Raw genomic sequence first — 19,457 nt, forward strand, 5'->3', positions numbered from 1 at the left:
GTCTGACTGGGTGTCAGAGAGAACATATGTCGAAAGGATTGAAGAACCTGTTTACAATCCTCTTGTTGATGTCCAGAGAGGCTGCCGCAAAAGACAACACCATCTACTGATCCATCGTCTGGGTTCTGAGAGAGCAGGTCCGGGAGAGGGTCACTCTCCTCCTCCTGTCCCTCATCTGTGGCCATGAGCAAGCCCATGCCCTCCCTGTCGACATATGCCTTGAGCCTGTTTACATGGAGCACCCTGTGGGGGCTCCGGGGAGTTCCCAGGTCTACCAGGTAGGTCACCTCTCCCTTTTGCTCAATGATCGTGTGGGGCCCAGACCATTTGTCTTTGAGTGCTGCTGGGGCCACTGGCTCCAGCACCCACACCTTCTGTCCAGGCTGGTACACAGTCAGGACAGCCTTTTGGTCGTGCCAAGCTTTCTGTAATTCTTGGCTCGCCTCAAGGTTTTTAGACGCCTTTTCCATGTACTCCGCCATCCGCGAGCGGAGACCGAGCACATAGTCCACAATGTTTGATGCCGGCTTTCTGAGAGGTCTCTCCCATCCTTCCTTTACCAAACAAAGGGGTCCCCTTACAGGATGTCCGAACAGAAGCTCAAAAGGGCTGTAGCCAACCCCCTTCTGCGGGACCTCTCTGTAGGCGAACAAGAGGCAGGGTATCAGGACATCCCATCTCCGCCGAAGCTTTTCAGGTAGTCCGTGAATCATCCCTTTTAGGGTCCTATTGAATCTCTCAACAATCCCATTGCATTGTGGGTGATAGGGTGTGGTGAACTTGTAGTTGACACCACATTCCTTCCACATAGCAGTCAGATATCCCGACATGAAGTTTGCACCTCTGTCTGAGACGACCTCCTTAGGGAAGCCCACTCTGGAGAACACTCCAAGTAGGGCCCGTGCCACCACAGGTGCTGTAGTGGTCCTAAGGGGAATAGCTTCAGGATACCTGGTGGCGTGGTCCACCACCACCAGTATAAACTTGTGCCCTGATGCTGTCTGGGGTTCCATTGGTCCGACAATGTCGATCCCCACCCGTTCAAAGGGTACCCCCACCACTGGTAGTGGTATGAGGGGGGCCTTTGTCGTGCCACCTGACTTACCACTGGCTTGGCAAGTGACACAGGAGCGGCAAAACTCCTTCGTATCTTCGGACATGTGGGGCCAGTGAAAGTGTGGAACAATTCTGTCCCAAGTCTTATTCTGGCCTAAGTGACCTGCAAGGGGAATCTCGTGGGCCAAGGTGAGAAGGAAACCTCTCAGAGACAAGGGGATGACCAGCCTCCTGGTCGCACCAGGTTTGGGGTCTCTTGCCTCGGAGTACAGGAGTCCATCGTCCCAGTACACTTTGTGGGTACCTGTGGCGTTCCCTGCAGCCTCAGCAGCGGCCTGCTGTCTGAGGGGTTCAAGTGAGGGGCAGTCTAACTGTGCCTTCCCCAGGTCTTCCCTGGAGGGTCCCCCTGAGCCCAGAAACTCAACCTGACCAGGTTCAAGCTCTTGCGGCTCAGTTTCCCTCAGTTCTTTAAGGTCAGCCTCCTCGGAGACTTGATCCACGACCTGGGGCAAGGGGGAAGGCGAAGCCTTACCCTTACTGCTCCTTTTCTTGGAAGGTGTCTGGTCCGTTCTTCCAGGATCCAGCACCTGTTCAGTGGGGCATCTTTTGGCCTGTGACCTGGTCACAGCAAGGACATGTGCTGGCAAGCCTAACATCTCCATGTGAGTCCTCTGCTCCACTTCTGACCATTGTGATGTTTCCAAATCATTGCCCAACAGACATTCTACGGGGAGGTCTGAACTAACCACAACCTTTTTCGGGCCACTTACCCCTCCCCAGGAGAAATCAACAACTGCCATACTGTGATTGGTAGTGACGTTGCTGGCATTGGTCACTAGGTAACTGGTACCTAGCATGATCTGTCCAGGGTCCACGAAGTTAGGCGTCACCATGGTGACACTGGCACACGTGTCCCTGTAGGCCTGAGCCACTTTTCCATTTATCAAAGGTGTCTGTCTGTATTTGCCCAAAGTATTGGGACTGGCATCAGGGGACATATCCATATCCCCGGTACAGACAAGGACGGCCTGAGTGAGCGTGCCGACTAAGTCGTCACTCCCCTCGGTTCCCAAGGTTAACCCAACTAATGCCTTGGGAGGCGCACTACCACTGCTGACTGTACTAGGGGGCGCAGGTGCCTTAGGGGCTGCAGTGGCAGGAGTTTGCCCTCCTTTCTTGGTGCACTCACTAAACCAGTGAGTCTTACTTTTACAGTATTGGCACCACCTTTTTGACTGGCCTTCTTGAGTCTTCTTCTTCTGTGAAGCCTGACCCCCACCCTCTTTGGTTTGTTGGGGACCTGTCGAAGACTTCGGGTCATTTTGTTCGTTCTTGTTACCCTTTTGGTCTGCTTTCTTCTGACCACCCTGGTTCTGATTCTGGTTCTGCTTGACCCTTGTTCTGACCCATCTGTCCGCCTTCTTTCCCAATTCTTGGGGAGAGGTCAGATCCGAGTCGACAAGGTGCTGATGCAACAATTGGTTCTGACAGTTGTTTAAAATCTGTTCTCGCATGATAAGATTGTACAATCCTGTGTAATCAGTAACCTTGCTACCCAGCAACCAGCCTTCCAAAGCCTTAGTGGCACAATCGACAAAGTCAGCCCAATCCTGAGACTGAATTTTCTGGGTGTCCCGGAACAGCACCCGGTACTGTTCCGTGGTTAAGCCGAAGCCATCAATCAGTGTGTTCTTCAGGACTTGGTAGTTGTTAGCATCCTCAGCTCTTGTAGTGAGGAGCTTGTCCCTTCCTTTACCTTCAAAGGAAAGCCACAGTATAGCTGCCCACTGACTTGGGGGGACGCACTGGACAGTGCAGGCCCTCTCCAAGGCAGTTATCCACTTGTGGATGTCGTCCCCTTGTTTAAAGGGGGGCACTATTTTACTCAGGTGTCTAGTGTCTATACCCCTGTCTTTCTCTCTATTGAGAATGCTGCCACCAGTGGGATCTAACCCACTTAATTTCTGCTCTCGGGCTAAGGCAAGTCTTTCTTTGGCGAGGGCAAGTTCTTCCCGCTCGATCCTCAGATTGACCTCCCGCATCTTCGCTTCATGCTCCCTCCTCTGAGGGGAAGTCATTCCTCTCTGAGAAGGTGCCTGAGAGACATGTGTATGAACCGATCTGCCAGAGCCTCTGGAGAGAGACCTAGCTCGTCCGTTCCCAAGGTTAAGCCTGCTTGAGCGTGGGCCCGGGGCTCCCCCAGTTCCGTTCTCATGCCTGCTTAAGTTGGTCCTTGTAAGCCTGCCGACTACCACTGGACCTTTGTCTGCCTCGTCTCCCGATAACTCGTCCTCGTCCTCCTCCTCTGTGTGGAGGTCGAGGTCTGGGTCACCGAGGGTTCCCTCTAAGGGTGGCATGTTCCCATCTGCACCGGGGGGACCTGTGTTAGAGGACCTCCTAGCATCGTACGCCTCTAAGAGACCTATCAGAGTTGCGATGGTAGGGTTAGAACCCTGGTTTAGCTTCCTGGAGGCACACAGTTGTCGCATCTCCTTGAAGCTAAGAGTTGCATATCGTGACACGACCTGTGGAGGGTCACTGACCACTAAGGGAGTCTGCGAAGACTCTCCGTGGATCGACATGCTTTTCTAGTGAGGTGTAAGTGTTGCACCTACCTACACTATGGGTTTACTTACTGATCCCTTGCTAAGAGTTGTAGTCAGGGTGTGCTAAGCCCTGTTACACTACAACAGCCGGTTCAGTAGAACTCGGAGTATTCTAAGTTAAGTTATATGTACCTGGGTACTTATGTGATCTTTCACTGCGATATTCTTAGGATACGTGTGTGGTAAAACAACAGCAAGCTCAAATCCCAACCGCTGCTCACCAATGTGAGAAGTTGGCCTGATATGTAGTGCTCACTATTCTAGTGATCACTGTGTATCATTCCAAACGACCCTTATTGATGATTGGTTGTAAGTCAACCTTTTAGACCAGCTATCCTAGTAGCGTGGATACGAGCAGTCTTAGGCTAAACTCTAGAGGGCGTGTTAAGCCGGCTGTTTACCATCACATATACCCCTTGAACACCAAGCGAAAGGACACCACACAAGTTGTTATGAAAATAAAGGATATTTATTTATAACAAGACTACCCTGGCTCTTTATGAGTCAGGGAGCTAAGCACACTACAAAACTCTTAGGAAAATACTTCAGTTGCACAATTTACACAAATGCCCGAGGGGCACGAGAAACCATCTACACTAACAGTGAAATGCGAATGGTTAGAGTCTGGAGGTACTGATTCCGGAGTGATCCGATCAGTGGGACTAAACGAAAAAGGAACTGGACACTTGTAGAGCGAACCTGCGATGGAGCACCGAAATGCTCGTGTTACCTAGCCCAGAGGCTGCGGCTGTAGAAGGTTCGGCAAGATGTCGGAAGTCCTCGTTGTAGTCTCAGGAGCCTGAAAGAAGAGTTGCTGGCAGGCGACCAGTGTCGATATTCAGCGAGATCCAAGCCTGGATCGGTGATAAAGAAAACCTGAAAGCAGAGGGGACTCAGTTCTCAACCGCTAGCCAGCGATCGTGTGGGTACCAGGAGGGTACCGGTTGAAGTCACCTCGACCAGGTGAGTGGATGACGTCGGACTCGGCTGTTCCTCGGACCAGGAGGCGCGGTGGCGACCAGGATGGAGGGCGAGCTGTCCCACGAAGGTGTCTGCTGTCGATGATGCTGGGCCCAGGCAGGGGCAGCGGATCTTGGCAGTGGCAACCCAAGCGGGGGAGTCAAGATGGCGTCGGGAGTGGACCAGGAGGGTCCGTGGTACTCCTCTGTTGAAGGGGAGCAAGAGCCAGTCTGGAACAACCAGACTAGTGATGGAACAATCGTGGTGCGTCGTGAAGAGGGCCACAAGCCGGTCGGCAAGTGGTCGAACAACGCGGTGAACAGCAAGGAGCGGAAGGGCCCCCACGCAGATCTCGGGGATGCTGGGGAGGCAGACTTCGATGCTGGAGCTGCTCAGGGTTAGGGCTTCTCAAACCCTAGGTGCACTCACTCGAGGGTCCCTCGGTGGGCGTGCTAAATAAGCGTCGTGCAGGTTCTGAAGATGGCCGGTCCCGCAGGTCTCGTCACACCTACGACTCTCAGCTGGGCTGATGAGGCAGGTAAAAGGTCAGAGATGGCAGGGACTCGGGTCTCGTCGAGCTGGGCAGTCTTGATCCGTAGGAGAGACTTACAGCAAACTGCAAGCGCTTAGGTGGTGCCTGCTGGTGCAGGGTGGCTACTCCTTAGCCACAAGGGAGAGTCTTCAGAAATAGTCAAGAGTTCCTTTCGTGGAAAGTGGTTCGTGATTCGGAGTTATCCGATTATCTGATTATCCAATTTGGGAAGGGGACTCGCTCCTACCTTTATTCTAAGAAAAGGGGCTGGCCCGTGACTAGGTTCTACCTATGGGTGGAGCCAGGAGGGGGGTGGTTACACCCCTATCCTTTGTCCGGCTTCGCGCCAGCTCAGGGGCTGGTGTGCCCCCAAAACTGGTTTGAGCCGGGCTATGCACAGTGAGCACCGGGGTGCCACTTGCAATCACCTTCCTTTCAGCCCTGCCTACCTGGGATACACAAACCCTGTCTGGGATGGTGCTAACACCGCCCTCGACAGGAAACCCTTTGTCCAAGCTCCCTTTGCTGGAAGGTCCCCCAGCAGCAGGGGGTCAGACTTGTGTCTGGTGGCAGCATCCATTTTGTGATGCTGAGGCTTGAGTCAACTTTAACCGGGGTTCAAGGTTACTTCCATGTCGTGTCCCTCTAAAAGGGGGGAATGCTAACCCTGTCACCAGGACTGGCGAGGGGTTTGTATTCCCATTCGTATGACACCTTACTCGACATGTGTAGGTGATGTGAGGCCAAAGTTAGCAAATAACCGCCAGGATTATAATGCATTAAAAGTAGTTGGCCCGCGTCACCTTGGAACGGCTATTAGGACTTGGTTCCGCAAGCCGTCGACTGGCTCAGCTCGCGCCAGAGCACCGTCCCACATGATTCCCTGCACTCTGCCTTCAGGATTGATAAGGCCTGCTATAGGAGTGACTGATAGGAATCCATGTGTCCATTTTAGGGTTTAGGTGTAGGAATACTACACCTACAGCAACGGGTGATTACACCACGTGGCCCCAGCTGTCGTGCAGCCAGTTGTGTCAGATTTGGGCGGCCATTCCAGGGGTGGCATAATACATGCTTCAGCCCCTGGTAGGCCCTGGGTACACCGATGCCCTGGATACCTGTGGTATGCTGAGACAGGGACTGACAAGGCGGCCCAGTTCCAATTAGTGGATGCACCTAATGTACATGTGATAATTTCGAGAGAGAACAGCTAGGCTGTGGGTCTGATTGGCAGGCCCACAGCCGGGGAAAGTCGTAAACCAATGAAGCAAAAGCAAAAATCTGGGTGATCATAGGATTGCAGACCCTACTCTCCTACAATCGTGACCCATTGACAAAGCCATTAACATGTGTAAATCCACATTTGTTGTAAAATAATGTGCAGGCGTACACTCAGGAGTTGCCTCTTCACCTTTCTGTTCCGAAATTATCACATCATATTTTTCCAAATTCGTAATACTTTTTAAAACTTTTCATGTTTTCGGATTATTCAGAATACAGCAAACAACAAAATTCAAAAACCAAATGTTTTGATTCTTTTCCGTAAACATCAGATTTCTTTTCTCCAGTTCTGTAAATCATTAATAATTGAAGCCTCACTTACCAATCTCAATGCGACACACAACAATCTGACCTATAACAGCGTGGCACTCTGTTACGTCAGTTACCAATAGTTGTGCACCAACACACCACCCAACTAATCACAGAGCGGCAAACTATGATGTATGATCTCACTCCTCGCAGCAGTTCACACTGCTTTACAGTTTCTCTCATACACACAATTTCACAACTTCAACAAATGCAAATAAACAAACCCTTTGCTCGTCTAAGGGAAATTAATACAATACAGCAATTGGAGTACTGAGGTTTTAACCTCTTCCGACTCTTCTCACCAAAAAGAGTTGCCACGGTCAAATTAAATCTTGAACAGAGGGAAATCACCCTATTATATGTAGTTTCACCTTTGTGTAGGTAGCTTTCACTAACATCAATCAGTATTAGTACAGTTCCCATCTCAATTGTATAGTTGATAGTACCTCAAGACCTACACCACAGATAATATAGCGTATTCTACTGTTCTCAATGTCTATTTAATCTCTGCTGGGTTCTTAGGCTGTAACGAGCCAGATAACCTTTTCAACTGCTTCTCAATAAGCACATAAACGTCACCAATAATTAATATTCACGAGGCATAACCCTATGATACTCACACCTCCAATACACTAACCGCATTGAAAATCCCACCTTGCCAGTCTTTAGATTCTAGGCTTTGGGCAATGGTACATGGGCTTTATCTAACTCGGAAAATTATTTATAGTTTCTCTTCTCAGCGCAAACATATCTCTGCTACCAAGTTTGAGGGAGTGAGAATAGAGGATATTTTAAAGTTTCTGATTTACCATCATCCTGACTAATTCCCACTCAGTCAGGCCGAAGGACCTAGGCCATTTTGGCAAGAAGAGAAAAATCAAATCATCTGAATATCAACAATTTTAATATCAATAAGATTTGAGTTAATGAAGAGATTTAGAAAAGTTGTAAGCGTTTCATTAATTCTAAATGTTTTAGTATGTTATTTTTATTGTCATAAATAAAAATTATTCAGTAGGTATTAAAATCTTGTTAATATCAAATCAATATATAATTAATCAGTAACAACAATAGTTTGTCCCATAAAGGAAAGAATCCCGATTCTAAGAATGGAAGAAAGGAGTCAGTTAAAACTCATAAAGAACTCTATGTTGAAAGAGTGTGAGAGCAAGCATAAAGTTTCAGCAACAAATCTATTTGGATGATCAAAAGAATTCAATCAGAACGTCCCATAAAGTGAAGGCCAAGAAACTCAGTGGAGTCTCATACTTATGTATTTATTTATTTATTTTTAGGTTTCATACAGTGCTAGGTAGACCCGAAGGTATCAGAGCACTTTACATATAATGCAAGATCATTTGATTCAATCAATCAATCAATCAATCAATCAATCAATCAATCAGGGAATTGTAAGCGTCTGTAAGTGAGGGTCTCACAGCGCTGAGGGGGGGTCCGCAGATCTGAGCCAGGTCTTGAGGGTCTTCCTGAAGGTGTTCAGGGAGGGGGCACGTCTGATGTCCGCTGGTTGCTCATTCCAGGTCTTGGCTGCAATGTGAGAGAAGGATCTTCCGCCTGCACTGTGGATGCACGGGGTTTTGGCCAGTGCGAGGTTGGATGATTGTAGGTTTCTTTTGGGTGCGTGGAAGTTGATTCTATCGTTGAGATATTTGGGCCCGTTGTTGTGTAGGCATTTGTAGGCATGAGTGAGGATTTTGAAAGTGACTTTTTTCTCCACAGGGAGCCAGTGGAGACTTCGTAGGTGTTGGCTGATGTGTTCATGTCGGGGGAAGCCGAGGACGAGTCTGGCGGCGATGTTCTGTATTATCTGGAGTTTGCGGAGTAGGGACTTGCTGATGCCAGCGTAGAGTGCATTTCCATAGTCCAGTCTGCTGGTGATGAGTGCGTGGGTGACTGTCTTCCTTGACTCAGGGGGGATCCACTTGAAGGTCTTGCGGAGGATGCAGAGGGTGTTGAAGCCGCTGGAGGTGACGGCGTTGACCTGTCGGTTCATGGAGAGTGATGAGTCGAGTACGATGCCAAAGTTCTTGGCGTGGTCTGAGGGGGTGGGTGGGCTTCCGAGGGCGGTTGGCCACCAGGTGCTGTCCCATGCAGAAGGGGTGGTACCGAGGACGAGGACTTCTGTCTTCTAGGCGTTGATCTTCAGGCAGCTGTTGGTCATCCAGACTGCGACGTCTTGCATTCCTTTCTGGAAGTTGAGTTTGGGAGCGGTGGGGTCTTTGGTGAGGAAGAGGATGAGCTGGGTGTCGCCGGCGTAGGATACAATGTTGAGGCTGTGTTGTCAGACAATGGGTGCGAGGGGGGCATGTAGATGTTGAAGAGGGTGGGGCTCAAGGATGAATCCTGTGGGACTCCGCAGCTGACAAAATAAGTAACTAGGTTAAATAACACATTAGATTTCGAATCCGGAAAGTGCCTGTTACATATCACAAAGGTAGAGGAGATTTACTATTAAGTTCTGCACTTTTCAGTCAGTCAAACTGAAGCCGTCAACATAAAGGTTCTCTTATGTCTAAAAATGCATAACAGCGAAGTCATGAAGGTGGACTTTACCTGTACCAAAGACCAGGAAGGACTCTTTGCCCACAAACTTCCCATCCTTGTCCAGGAAATGGCCAGGGTTAAAGTGCTGGGGTGTCTCCCATTGCTCAGGATCATGAAGCACGGAGCCTAGGTTTGGATAGATAACGGTACCCTGCAGGAAAAGCAAAGGTTACTCAGTCAGTAAAACTTTATTCAGCCTGAAATCGCCGTAAAAGGGTATAGTAAAAATATTTTATAAAGCAAGTATTAAATATCAAATATTATTTAAAATACAATCATCTAAGAACCTTGATATGCTTAGATCCTGCAAATGTGCGAAACAACAAGAAAATTATTATAAATGAACATAGGAGAACAGCAACAAGCATACAGTACATGCAAAGGAGATACAATATTTTTTTATAGAATGCAAAAATCAGGATTCACTGGATGCCAAAGTACCATGATCTCTCATAATCCTTAAAGCAGAATGAATAAAAGTAATAACAACATGACAATTAAATTCGGATGGCAGACATTGTAAAAGCTTCATACTCTGTAGGGCTGAATTACAATTATTAGACAATAAGACTGGTGTAAAAATTAAACTCTAGGGGCCGTGTAGAATCTCCAGAAAACATGAAGTGCATAGTACATTGTGTGCTAATGGTGTCGCAAGAGAAGCAGGGTAAGGACAAATACCAAGAACCCTGTTGAAGGAAAGCGACCAGATAATGGACCAGATAATAGACGGTACATAGACTAGAGCGTGTCACATAAAATCTATGTTCCTGATTGGGATCAGCATAAATATGGTGCGACTCCTTTTGAAACAACAAGCTCCATGTAGGAACAAACTGTATTCATGGACTGGACTTTTGCATATCTTATGGAATTGCAATGAGCGAAGAAGAGAGAGCGGATCAGGTACTTAGGGGCTGATTACAATGGCGGAAGGACTTCAGTCCTTCCTCCATAGTTTCATATTTGGGACCACCTGCCTACAAGGAGGCAGTCCCACATATCTTATTACAATGCGATCGCTACCACGGCGGTCTCATTCCCTATATTTTGTATTGTGGCGGGGATGTGGTCAGCAGCCCCCACCGAAATACAAAAATAGGGTGTTGACATATCCCTGCACTACGTGGCAGGCACCATGCCTGCCACATGGTTCGTAGATATGGTGCCCCCCAGGGCCCATGCTCCAGGCCTAGGGGGGGAACTTTGGGCCCCAAATCTGTTTCCGCCAGCCGTTTCGCGGCGGGTTGACTGTCGCAGAATGACTGGAGATATTGTAATTCCTACGGCGGTGCCTGACAGCCACCGTCGCCATTCAGGGACTACAGGGAGGCCCGACGGGCGGTCCGATGACATCTGTACGTCAGGACCATGGGGGTCGGTCTTTCTGACTGCCACATGTCCGCCTGCCATTGTAATCTGGTGGGCGGACATCCCTGTTACGATGGCGGAGGGACTCCTACCTACAGCCTGTCAGTGGCCGTCCCTCCGCCATCATAATGAGGCCCTAAGTGGGCACGGTGATCTCTTTCAGTGTATGATATAACTAAGGGACACCCACAACTGAGAAAGATTTCTTCACAAATGCTGACCAAGTGATATTATTTCTATGATCAAGTTTCACTCAATCTACTAAAACACGGCGGGAAAACTTTGTAAAAGGGGAACTCCAGATCTTAGCCCACAAAAGATGGGTTGCTAAATTCACCATATCCTCGATGTACAGGAGGCCAACCTCTGCAAAGGTTACTAATTGAGTATGGTTTGCATTCATATTTTAGAACTATATTTGTACTAGTCTCCTCGGCTTTTCTCCTATTTATAGCAGCAAGGTAGCTCCAAACAAGCATCTAAACAAGCAAAAAAAATCTTTTGAAACTGTAGTGAAACATGCATGTTTTTAGTGCATTCTAATAACGTCTTACAAGGTTAACCTTTGATTCAATTTTATTTATATGTATATATTGAATTCAATATAGGGCTTTTAACGAGGGGGCTGTACAGTAATAAATAAAATGTTACACCAAAATATATGACCAAAATATATGAAGCGATTATAACGTACAGAACATAGATATCCATCCCAACCATAAAACTTAAAGACAGCCTTAATCCTACAGCCTGAACCTGAAAGGCATTACTACAACATTGGCACACAGGCAAACGTGCCGTTATAAAGCATGCCAGAAAAGTCGTAAAGGGAAGAATTTGATGCATGCATGGGTCAGGAGAGACCAGTTTTACAGCCTGAGAACATTTATGGGCCAAAAGATGTCTCCAAAGGTTAGGAAGTTGGTATAGCATTAGAAAAACAACAGAAATTCACTGAAAAATAAAGTCAAGGTTCAGTTACAGATGTGAGGTAGATGCACTGATGTGTTTATCTCAAAACCTAAAAACATGTGAAACCCCTATGTAAAGGTACTAACTTTTTCTGAACTCCCTCCCCTGCTGTACACTGCCATGACTTCATGTATCACATTGCAGATAACATATCAACCCGATATAAATTGAATGGAGTCAAATGTCTCTTGTCAGTAGTAAAGGGGACTGTGCATAGTTTAAATCAGGCCTCCTCCCTAAAAGGCTATAGTTTTCAAATTTCTGCTAATCACTGCTCAGTCCACGGGTCCCACAGGTTTGCCCGACAGTCCGTGGTGATGATGGAGATTTATGGAACCTATTTGTCCTGATGAATGCCCCAGAGTTCTTTAGGTCTTATTATTGAGCAGAAACATGTTGGCATAATCTGGAGTCCTACATTGCACAGCACTCCAGTTACCTTTGTTTTTACTCATGTGATAGGGTGTGGGTAAAAAAAGCTCATAGTAATCACTTTTTTTTACACATTTTTAGCTTTATAGTTTACGTTTCTCTAAGGAACCGCTTAGTAAGCAGGTCCATCATATGTAACTCTCTTGTCTCCATGGTGAAGGAGGAGCCCGACGATAAAGCTTGTCACCCTGGTGAGTGAAGGCCTTCGTCCTTTTTAAGAGGAGAAACACACAGTGGGGCATATTATCAAGCACGGCGTTAAAATTATCGCCGCTTTAGTGGCAGAAAACTGCCGCTAAAGCGGCAAGAATGGGCTTGATAATATGCCGCAGAGAATTCCAATAGAAGCCCATGTTGACACCAGAACATGGGCCTTTATGGGAATTCTCAAGTAAGCGGCGTATTATCAACGCTTTGCAAACAGGCGATGTAATTCCAGCGATAGACGGCGAGAAACAGAAACATCGCCTCAAATCCAGCTATGATAATGGAGATGCTTGCTGATAGGGGAGTGTGGTCGTGACATGGCGATCCACCTCCCATTATCAGCATCGCTAAGTAAAAGCAAAACCAGACGTTAACTTCATGCGTTAACCGTGGTTAGCGCATTTTTTTACATCGCTGGGGCTGCATTGTTAATAATGGGAAGTTCTGTTTGCCACGTAAATGAAGCAGACCTTGTGGGGAACGCCCATTTTTCATGTCATTAGCGATAATAATCGCTGACATGCAAAATGGTGAAAAAACGGCGACTGCATCAAGGAAACACGCGTTAGCGGGTCCTTGAAAATAGTGGGCTAATTATTTCGCCGCTTTTCGGCCGAAATCGGCCGCTAAAGCGGCGAAAATGAGCTTGATGATATGCCCCAATGAGAGAAGCAAAGATGGACACGGAATCATGGAAAAACAAGCAGAAATATCAGAAGATGTGGGATTCTACATGTGATGGCAGTAAGTATGACATTAGTGATATCACCTATTGCATAAGTGATAGGTCTTAAGCCCCTATTACATAAGTGATAGGTCTTAAGCCATGCATTAAGGGTTTTATAGATGTATAACTTATCAAAAGTGCCAATATTCCGTTTTTTAGGTTTCGGATCATAACAATGCATTCTTTACATACTTTTTTAAAGGGATATGAATATGAGCATTACTCATATATGCTAGCGTACCACCATTTTTTTTAATGATTATTCTTAAACATTCCAGGTGTTACTAATGACTGGATGTTCAAAGTATCAGTCATCTAGGCCTGCTACTAAAAACACTCCCTAAGGTGCTAATCTGTCTACGGGAATAATTACTGATCAAATCGCTATAGCTTCTTAATGTACTTTGAGGCTTTTCAGGGAGTCGGAAAGGTTGCTCTTGGCATTAGGATGGTTGCTGGTTATTAATTATTTTCAATGTACTAATCTCTCAAGTTCATGTGTCATTTTAGCTCAAGTCCAGAGGGTACAGATGCTGCCATGCTGCCACAGACCGTAGCCATAACTTTAATCCACACCCCACAGGATGTACCACTTGTTCACAATGAAACATTTTTCAAATCTAGTACTTAATTCCACTGATCAGGCAAAACACTGTCACCATTCTACTAATCCACAATGACTACAGCATATAAAACACCATGTCCATGCATTATAATTCCCATAGCCCAGAATGTAAAAATGAAATGTATTAAATATAGCCCCCAACAATCAGTATGCTCTTCCAATGACAGTAATCTATATTGCTCTAAATATACAAACAGACCCTGGAAAAGGGCAACGTAGACACTAGGATGGAAAAATCCATACACCTTGACAGATAAACACAGACACTAAAGGGAAATATTGTGACAGCAGAAGAGAATAAGCATTGACAAAGCCACTCGGTCTGACCTTTTACATAGTTACAGTACCATATGCAATTAGCTAAATGTCCTTCTCGAGTCAGAAGAAACAGTCTGAAGTCTCTAACAAGACTGCAGCCCTTCAAAACTTAACTAGATGTCCCTCCCATGTCAGAAGCAACTGCCTAACACGTATGTCACGAAGCTGCAATAGCTCACTATGCTACTAAATGTCCCTCTCAAGGACGATGAAACTGCATCAAATGTCCTCCACAAAGTTGAGGGGGTGTGGCTTCAACACGAAAATATACACATCCGCTTTTGCTATTCTAATAAATTGTGCTTGATTTCAATAGGATGAGTAAATATGCTGATGATTCAAAATCGCAACTTCAATAAATGCCTTTAAAATTCTTTCCTAGAGCTGTAATTCTTCAAGGCATTACTAGAGCTCACACTTGAGTCAGATTAAAAATCATTGAAATTCTTTCACGAAGTTGTAGTTTGACTAGTCGTTACTAGGTGTGTCTCTCAAGTCAACTGCAAAAGCACTGATAATCTTTCATGAAGGACCACTTCCACAAGTTGTTACTAGAGATCCCTGGTGTAAATTTACATTTACAAGTATCAATTTACATGCAAAAGGCTTGAAATTCTTACATGAAGCTGCAGTTCCACTAGTCGTTACTAGGCGGCCATCTAAAGTCAAATGCAAAAGCCTTCATATTGTTTCACTAGCCATTACTAGGTGGCACTTTTGAGCCAAATGGAAAAGCATTGAAATTCTTACATGAAGCTGCAGTTCCACTAGTCATTACTAGGTGGCCATCTAAAGTCAAATGCAAAAGCCTTCACATTGTTTCACTAGCCATTACTAGGTGGCACTTTTGAGCCAAATGGAAAAGCATTGAAATTCTTATATGAAGCCTCAGTTCCACTAGTCGTTACTAGGTGTCAAAAGCAAAACCATTCAAATTCTTACATGAAGCTGCAGTTCCACTAGCTGTTACTGGGTGTTATTATTAAGTCGGATGTAAAAGCACTGAAATTCTTACATGCTGCTTCACTTCCACGTGTTGCTTATGGTGGACACTACAGGTCTGGCACCTGTGTTGACTCTGATGTCACAGGAGGCGGAAGTCCGTTACAGAGGAGATGCAAATGTCTTGGTGAGGGTTGCCCCGCCTTGGCACTGTCTTGGATAAGGAAATAGGCAGCTGAAGAGCTTTATGTGCCCTGGGGGAGTGTGGTGCTCTGAAGCAGTGCATACTGTAACCAGGAGCTGCAATTGTCCATAAGTGCCTACCACCCTTTGGGCAGCAGCAACAAGTGTCAGCACCATGCTGGACCCTACTTCCAGTAAAGATGACTCGGAGCTGGATGGCAAGCGCCAGAGCTGGACTTGGTGCTGCAGACACATGGATACTGGCCCATCGCTGGTGCCCCTTGCAGGGTGCGCAAGCCCCGGGGGCCCAGGGATGGTGGCCCCATGGTCGTTGGCTGCTGCAGCCCCTCCATGTGCAGTGAGGGCAGCAGCAGCGTGAGGAGTGGGATTGCTAGGGCCACCTGCAGCTCTCCGTCTTCATCATCCGCTGCACAGTGCACCCCTTCAACGCCGAACAGCCCACCGACATGGTCTAGTGGCAGCAGAAGGGGAGAGGTAAATGTCGCAGAGCGCTATGCTCCCCCTGCTTGTGATTACTGCCCTGCTTGTGTCAGTGTTTCTACTACTGACCCCATGATATCTACTACTGCATTTACACCGCTGCTTGTTCCTCATAAATGCAGCACAAGCACCGCCTGCCTTTCAGTGGGGTGCTGCCCCTGTGTTTGCTTTTTGGCCTGGCTCCTTCTGCAAGCATCTCATCTTGTCTCCTCTCCTCCGGAAACAGCAGGTTAAATAACACTTCCTCCATTGTCTAAATGTTTTGTAACTGTTTAACTCATTGGTAAAGTTTATTCACTGGTGAGGTTTTTCTCGATGTAGTTAATTTGCACTTTTTGTATGCCTCATTTTCAATTTTTTTCCTCCTTTGCATGAAAACCTATCGAGGCATTACCAACTAACCTGTTGCAGCAGAAAGCACTATCCTAATTCACAAACACACCGGCAGTCACCCTATTTTAGCAGTGCTGGTTTTCAACTTCGTTTGATGGCTTCATAATGGTTCCAAGGTGGAGAAGTCGGCTGTGCATTGATTGTGCTATCTGTAGTGGTTTCCAAACAATTTGTGCATGAAACAGTGCATTTAGTGAGTGTGAATGAAGGTCACAGCAGCATACTGGAGTATTATCAGCAAGAATTTCTGTGCAGTTCCCTCTTGCTTTGAGCATTTTTTATTTTTTAACCCAAGCATAACTATGCAATAATGGCGACCAGGCTTCCTGTAATTGCAAAGCACACCGAAATGTGAAACTAAGTGGCAAGATTGTATGGGGGATAGAAGCAGTGACTCTGTGTACATTTTGAGAACTACGGGGCATATCTGCAAGAACCGGAGATAATTATCTCTCAGCGCGTTTAGCGCGAGGATAATTATCACCGGCTAACGCTGATTTTTATTGCTGAGATAGCGTGCTATCAGCAACGCTCATCTCAACTGCGATAAAATCAAGGCACAAACTGCCAAATGTGCGATTATCACTGGAAATCCAGCGATGATCGCACAACGTATGGTGAATGCTTGCTGATAGGGCAGGGAAAGACTTAGCCATGATATCCACCTTCCACAGGATATCATGGTTAAGTCAGATGAAAAGCAGGCGTAAGGAAAGTAGCCATAACCGAGTTTAGCGCTACTTTTCTTATCGCTCTGCAGTTTAGCGTGAGGCTTGATAATAGGAGAAATGTCACTTAGCGACATTTCTCCCGTTATTCTGGGGAGGAACGCCCACTTTGCATCTCAATAGAGATGCAAAGCTGGGCGTTAAGGGAAAGGGCGCTGAGACAAGGGTTCACGCGATAGCATTACCTTGCTAATAGGGTGAGTACCAGGGTCCACAAGAAAGCGTTTGGGGGAGACTCAGCCAAAGGTGGGCAGCGTCCCCAGTAGAAAAGTGGGGGGGACAAGGGTAAAGCACAGGAGTTCTCTAAAGGGCCCCAAACTAGTACCCAGGGTAAAGCTTCCCAGCCACCAGGAGATAAGAAGAAAGGGATCTCAACAGGAAAGCCTGCTGGGACTGGCCCCCGCAAGTGTTTTTCATGTGACCAGGTGGGTCACTTGACGGGGGACCCCAGGTGACCAAAAGGGGACACGGCCACCCACCGTTGGGCAGACCAAGGTGTTGGCTAGCGTAGCGCTTGGGGAGGAGGGGTACCCGCAGGAGGGTGGGGATCCCGCAGAAATGACCCTCGTCTCACTAGGGGACAGTGAGATGGTCCCAGGAAACCAGGTGCACCCTAACACAAAGAAATATAGCACCTGGGTGAACATCAATGGGAAAAAGGTAGAGCCTCTCAGAGATACTGGAGCCAGTGTGACCTCAGTCTGGTGTCACCTGGTCTCTGAAAAGCAGGTAGTCCCAGGGGCATTCCACCAAGTAGTTGCTGTGGACAACTCAGAGCGCCAGTGTATGGTGGCGCAAGTTCCCTTTGAGTGGGAGGGGTCTCAGGTCCTTTGAGGGTGGTTGTGAGCCCTACCATGCCTGTAGATTGTCTGCTAGGTAACGACCTGGAGCAGTCCTTATGGAAGGATGTTGAGCTCAGGTCTCACTTGGAGATGCTTGGGTTGCCAGAGTGGGCATGTGTGTCTACTCGGTCAATGGCAGCCAGAAAGGGTGATCAAGAGGACTTGAAGCCTGAAACAGTGGCCCAATCCCTGCCAAGAGAAAGGGCAGGGGCCGCAGGAAACCGGCCCCTGAAGTTCCCATGGACCAAGAGGAGGCGGACCTCGAGGGGGACCCCGGTGCCTACAGGGGAGCAGGTAGCCGAACTGGGGGACATCTCTGAGCTGACCCATTGGCAGCAAGAAGGGGGTCCCACCAGGGAGGAATTCTGCAAGGAGCAGAAAGAATGCCCTACTCTGGAGGGTCTATGGCAGCAGGCTGCAGACCAGGCAGCTGGTGATCAGTCCGGGTCACATCTGATCTACTGGGAGAATGGTCTTCTATACAGTGAGCCTAAGGTTGCTGAGCCTGGGTCAGCCCGTGTGCTGGTGGTACCCCCAGCGCTTCAGGACCTTCCTACTGGGTCTGGCTCATGACGTGCCTTTGGCAGGACATTTGGGGCAGGACAAGACCTTTGACAGGCTTGTCATCCACTTCTTTTGTCCCCAAATGCGAAGGCAGCCAGATGGACACTGCAGGTCTTGCCAAACTTGCCAGGCGAGTGGCAAGAGTGGGAGGAAGGTCAAAGCTCCTCTCCAACCTTTTCCTGTTGTTGGAACACCCTTTGAAAGGGTAGGGATGGATATTGTGGGGCCACTGGATCCCAAGACAGCCATAGGCAACAGGTTCATCCTGGTCTTGGTGGACCATGCCACCCGGTACCCAGAGTCAATCCCTCTCAGGACAACGACGGCACCAGTGGTGGGACAGGATTTAATGGGAATCCTTTCCCACGTGGGGTTCCCCAGAGAGGTGGTTTCTGACAGGGGGACCAATTTCATATCCAAGTATATGACAGCGCTGTGGAAGGAGTGTGGTGTAACCTACAAGTTCACCACTCCTTACCACCCACAAGGTAACAGTCTGGTGGAGAGATTCAACCAGACCTTGAAGGGCATGATTAAGGGTCTAACAGAACCCATGAGGTGTAAGTAGGACGTCCTCTTGCCATGCCTTCTCTTTGCATACAGGGAAGTGCCTCAGAAGTCTCCTGGGTTCAGTCCCTTTGAGCTCCTGTATGGCCACCCTGTCAGAGGACCTCTGAGTTTGGTAAAGGAAGGCTGGGAGGTAGCTCCCAGGAAAACTCCCCAGGATATGTTTTTTGGTACATGCTGGCCTTCAGAAACCAAACTGCCCGCTTATGGAAACTCGCTCAGGCGAACCTAGAAGCAAACCAGGAAGAAATGAAGAAGTGGTATGACCAGAATGACACTCTGGTCGAATTTCAACCTGGGCAAAAAGTGTGGGTCATGGCCCCAGTGGAACCTTGTGCCTTGCACGACAAGTGGACTGGACCATATGGGGTGGTGGAGTGCAAAAGTAACGTCACCTACCTGGTGGATTTGCAGACTCCAAGGAACCCTTTAACGGTCCTCCACATGAACCGCCTCAAGCCCCACTTCGAGAGGTCCAAAGTGAGTATGCTCTTGGCGACAGATGATGGGGTGGAAGAGGAGAGTGAGCCTCCCCCTGCCCTCCTGTCTACCAAGGAGCACAATGGGTTAGTAAAGGGTGTGATCCCCTCCCCTACACTGACTCAAGAGCAGCAGGGGGACTGTCGCCAGTTGTTGGGACAGTTCGCCCGACTGTTCTCTTTGACCCAGGGTGTTACTCACTGGTGTAACCATGACATGGACACTGGTGACAGCCCTCCTGTGAAGCATAAAATGTACATGTTGACTGACCGGGTCAGGGCCAGCATCAAGGAGGAGGT

The 19,457-nt window shown here is 47.8% G+C and overlaps 1 protein-coding gene across 2 annotated transcripts in view; it reads right to left on the minus strand.

Moving 5' to 3' along the window:
* LOC146832701 (cytochrome P450 2J5-like) overlaps window positions 1-19,457 on the minus strand; it is a 323,369-nt gene that overhangs the window by 43,544 nt on the left and 260,368 nt on the right. For both annotated transcript variants that reach the window (XM_085605996.1, XM_085605995.1), the window contains exon 8: window positions 9,316-9,457. In XM_085605996.1, the coding sequence (XP_085462122.1) occupies window positions 9,316-9,457 (142 nt within the window). The remainder of the gene's footprint in view (window positions 1-9,315; window positions 9,458-19,457) is intronic.

The sequence above is a fragment of the Triturus cristatus genome, chromosome 5_1 (genome assembly GCF_964204655.1).
Source record: "Triturus cristatus chromosome 5_1, aTriCri1.1, whole genome shotgun sequence".
In the NCBI taxonomy this organism is placed as follows: Eukaryota; Metazoa; Chordata; class Amphibia; order Caudata; family Salamandridae; genus Triturus; species Triturus cristatus.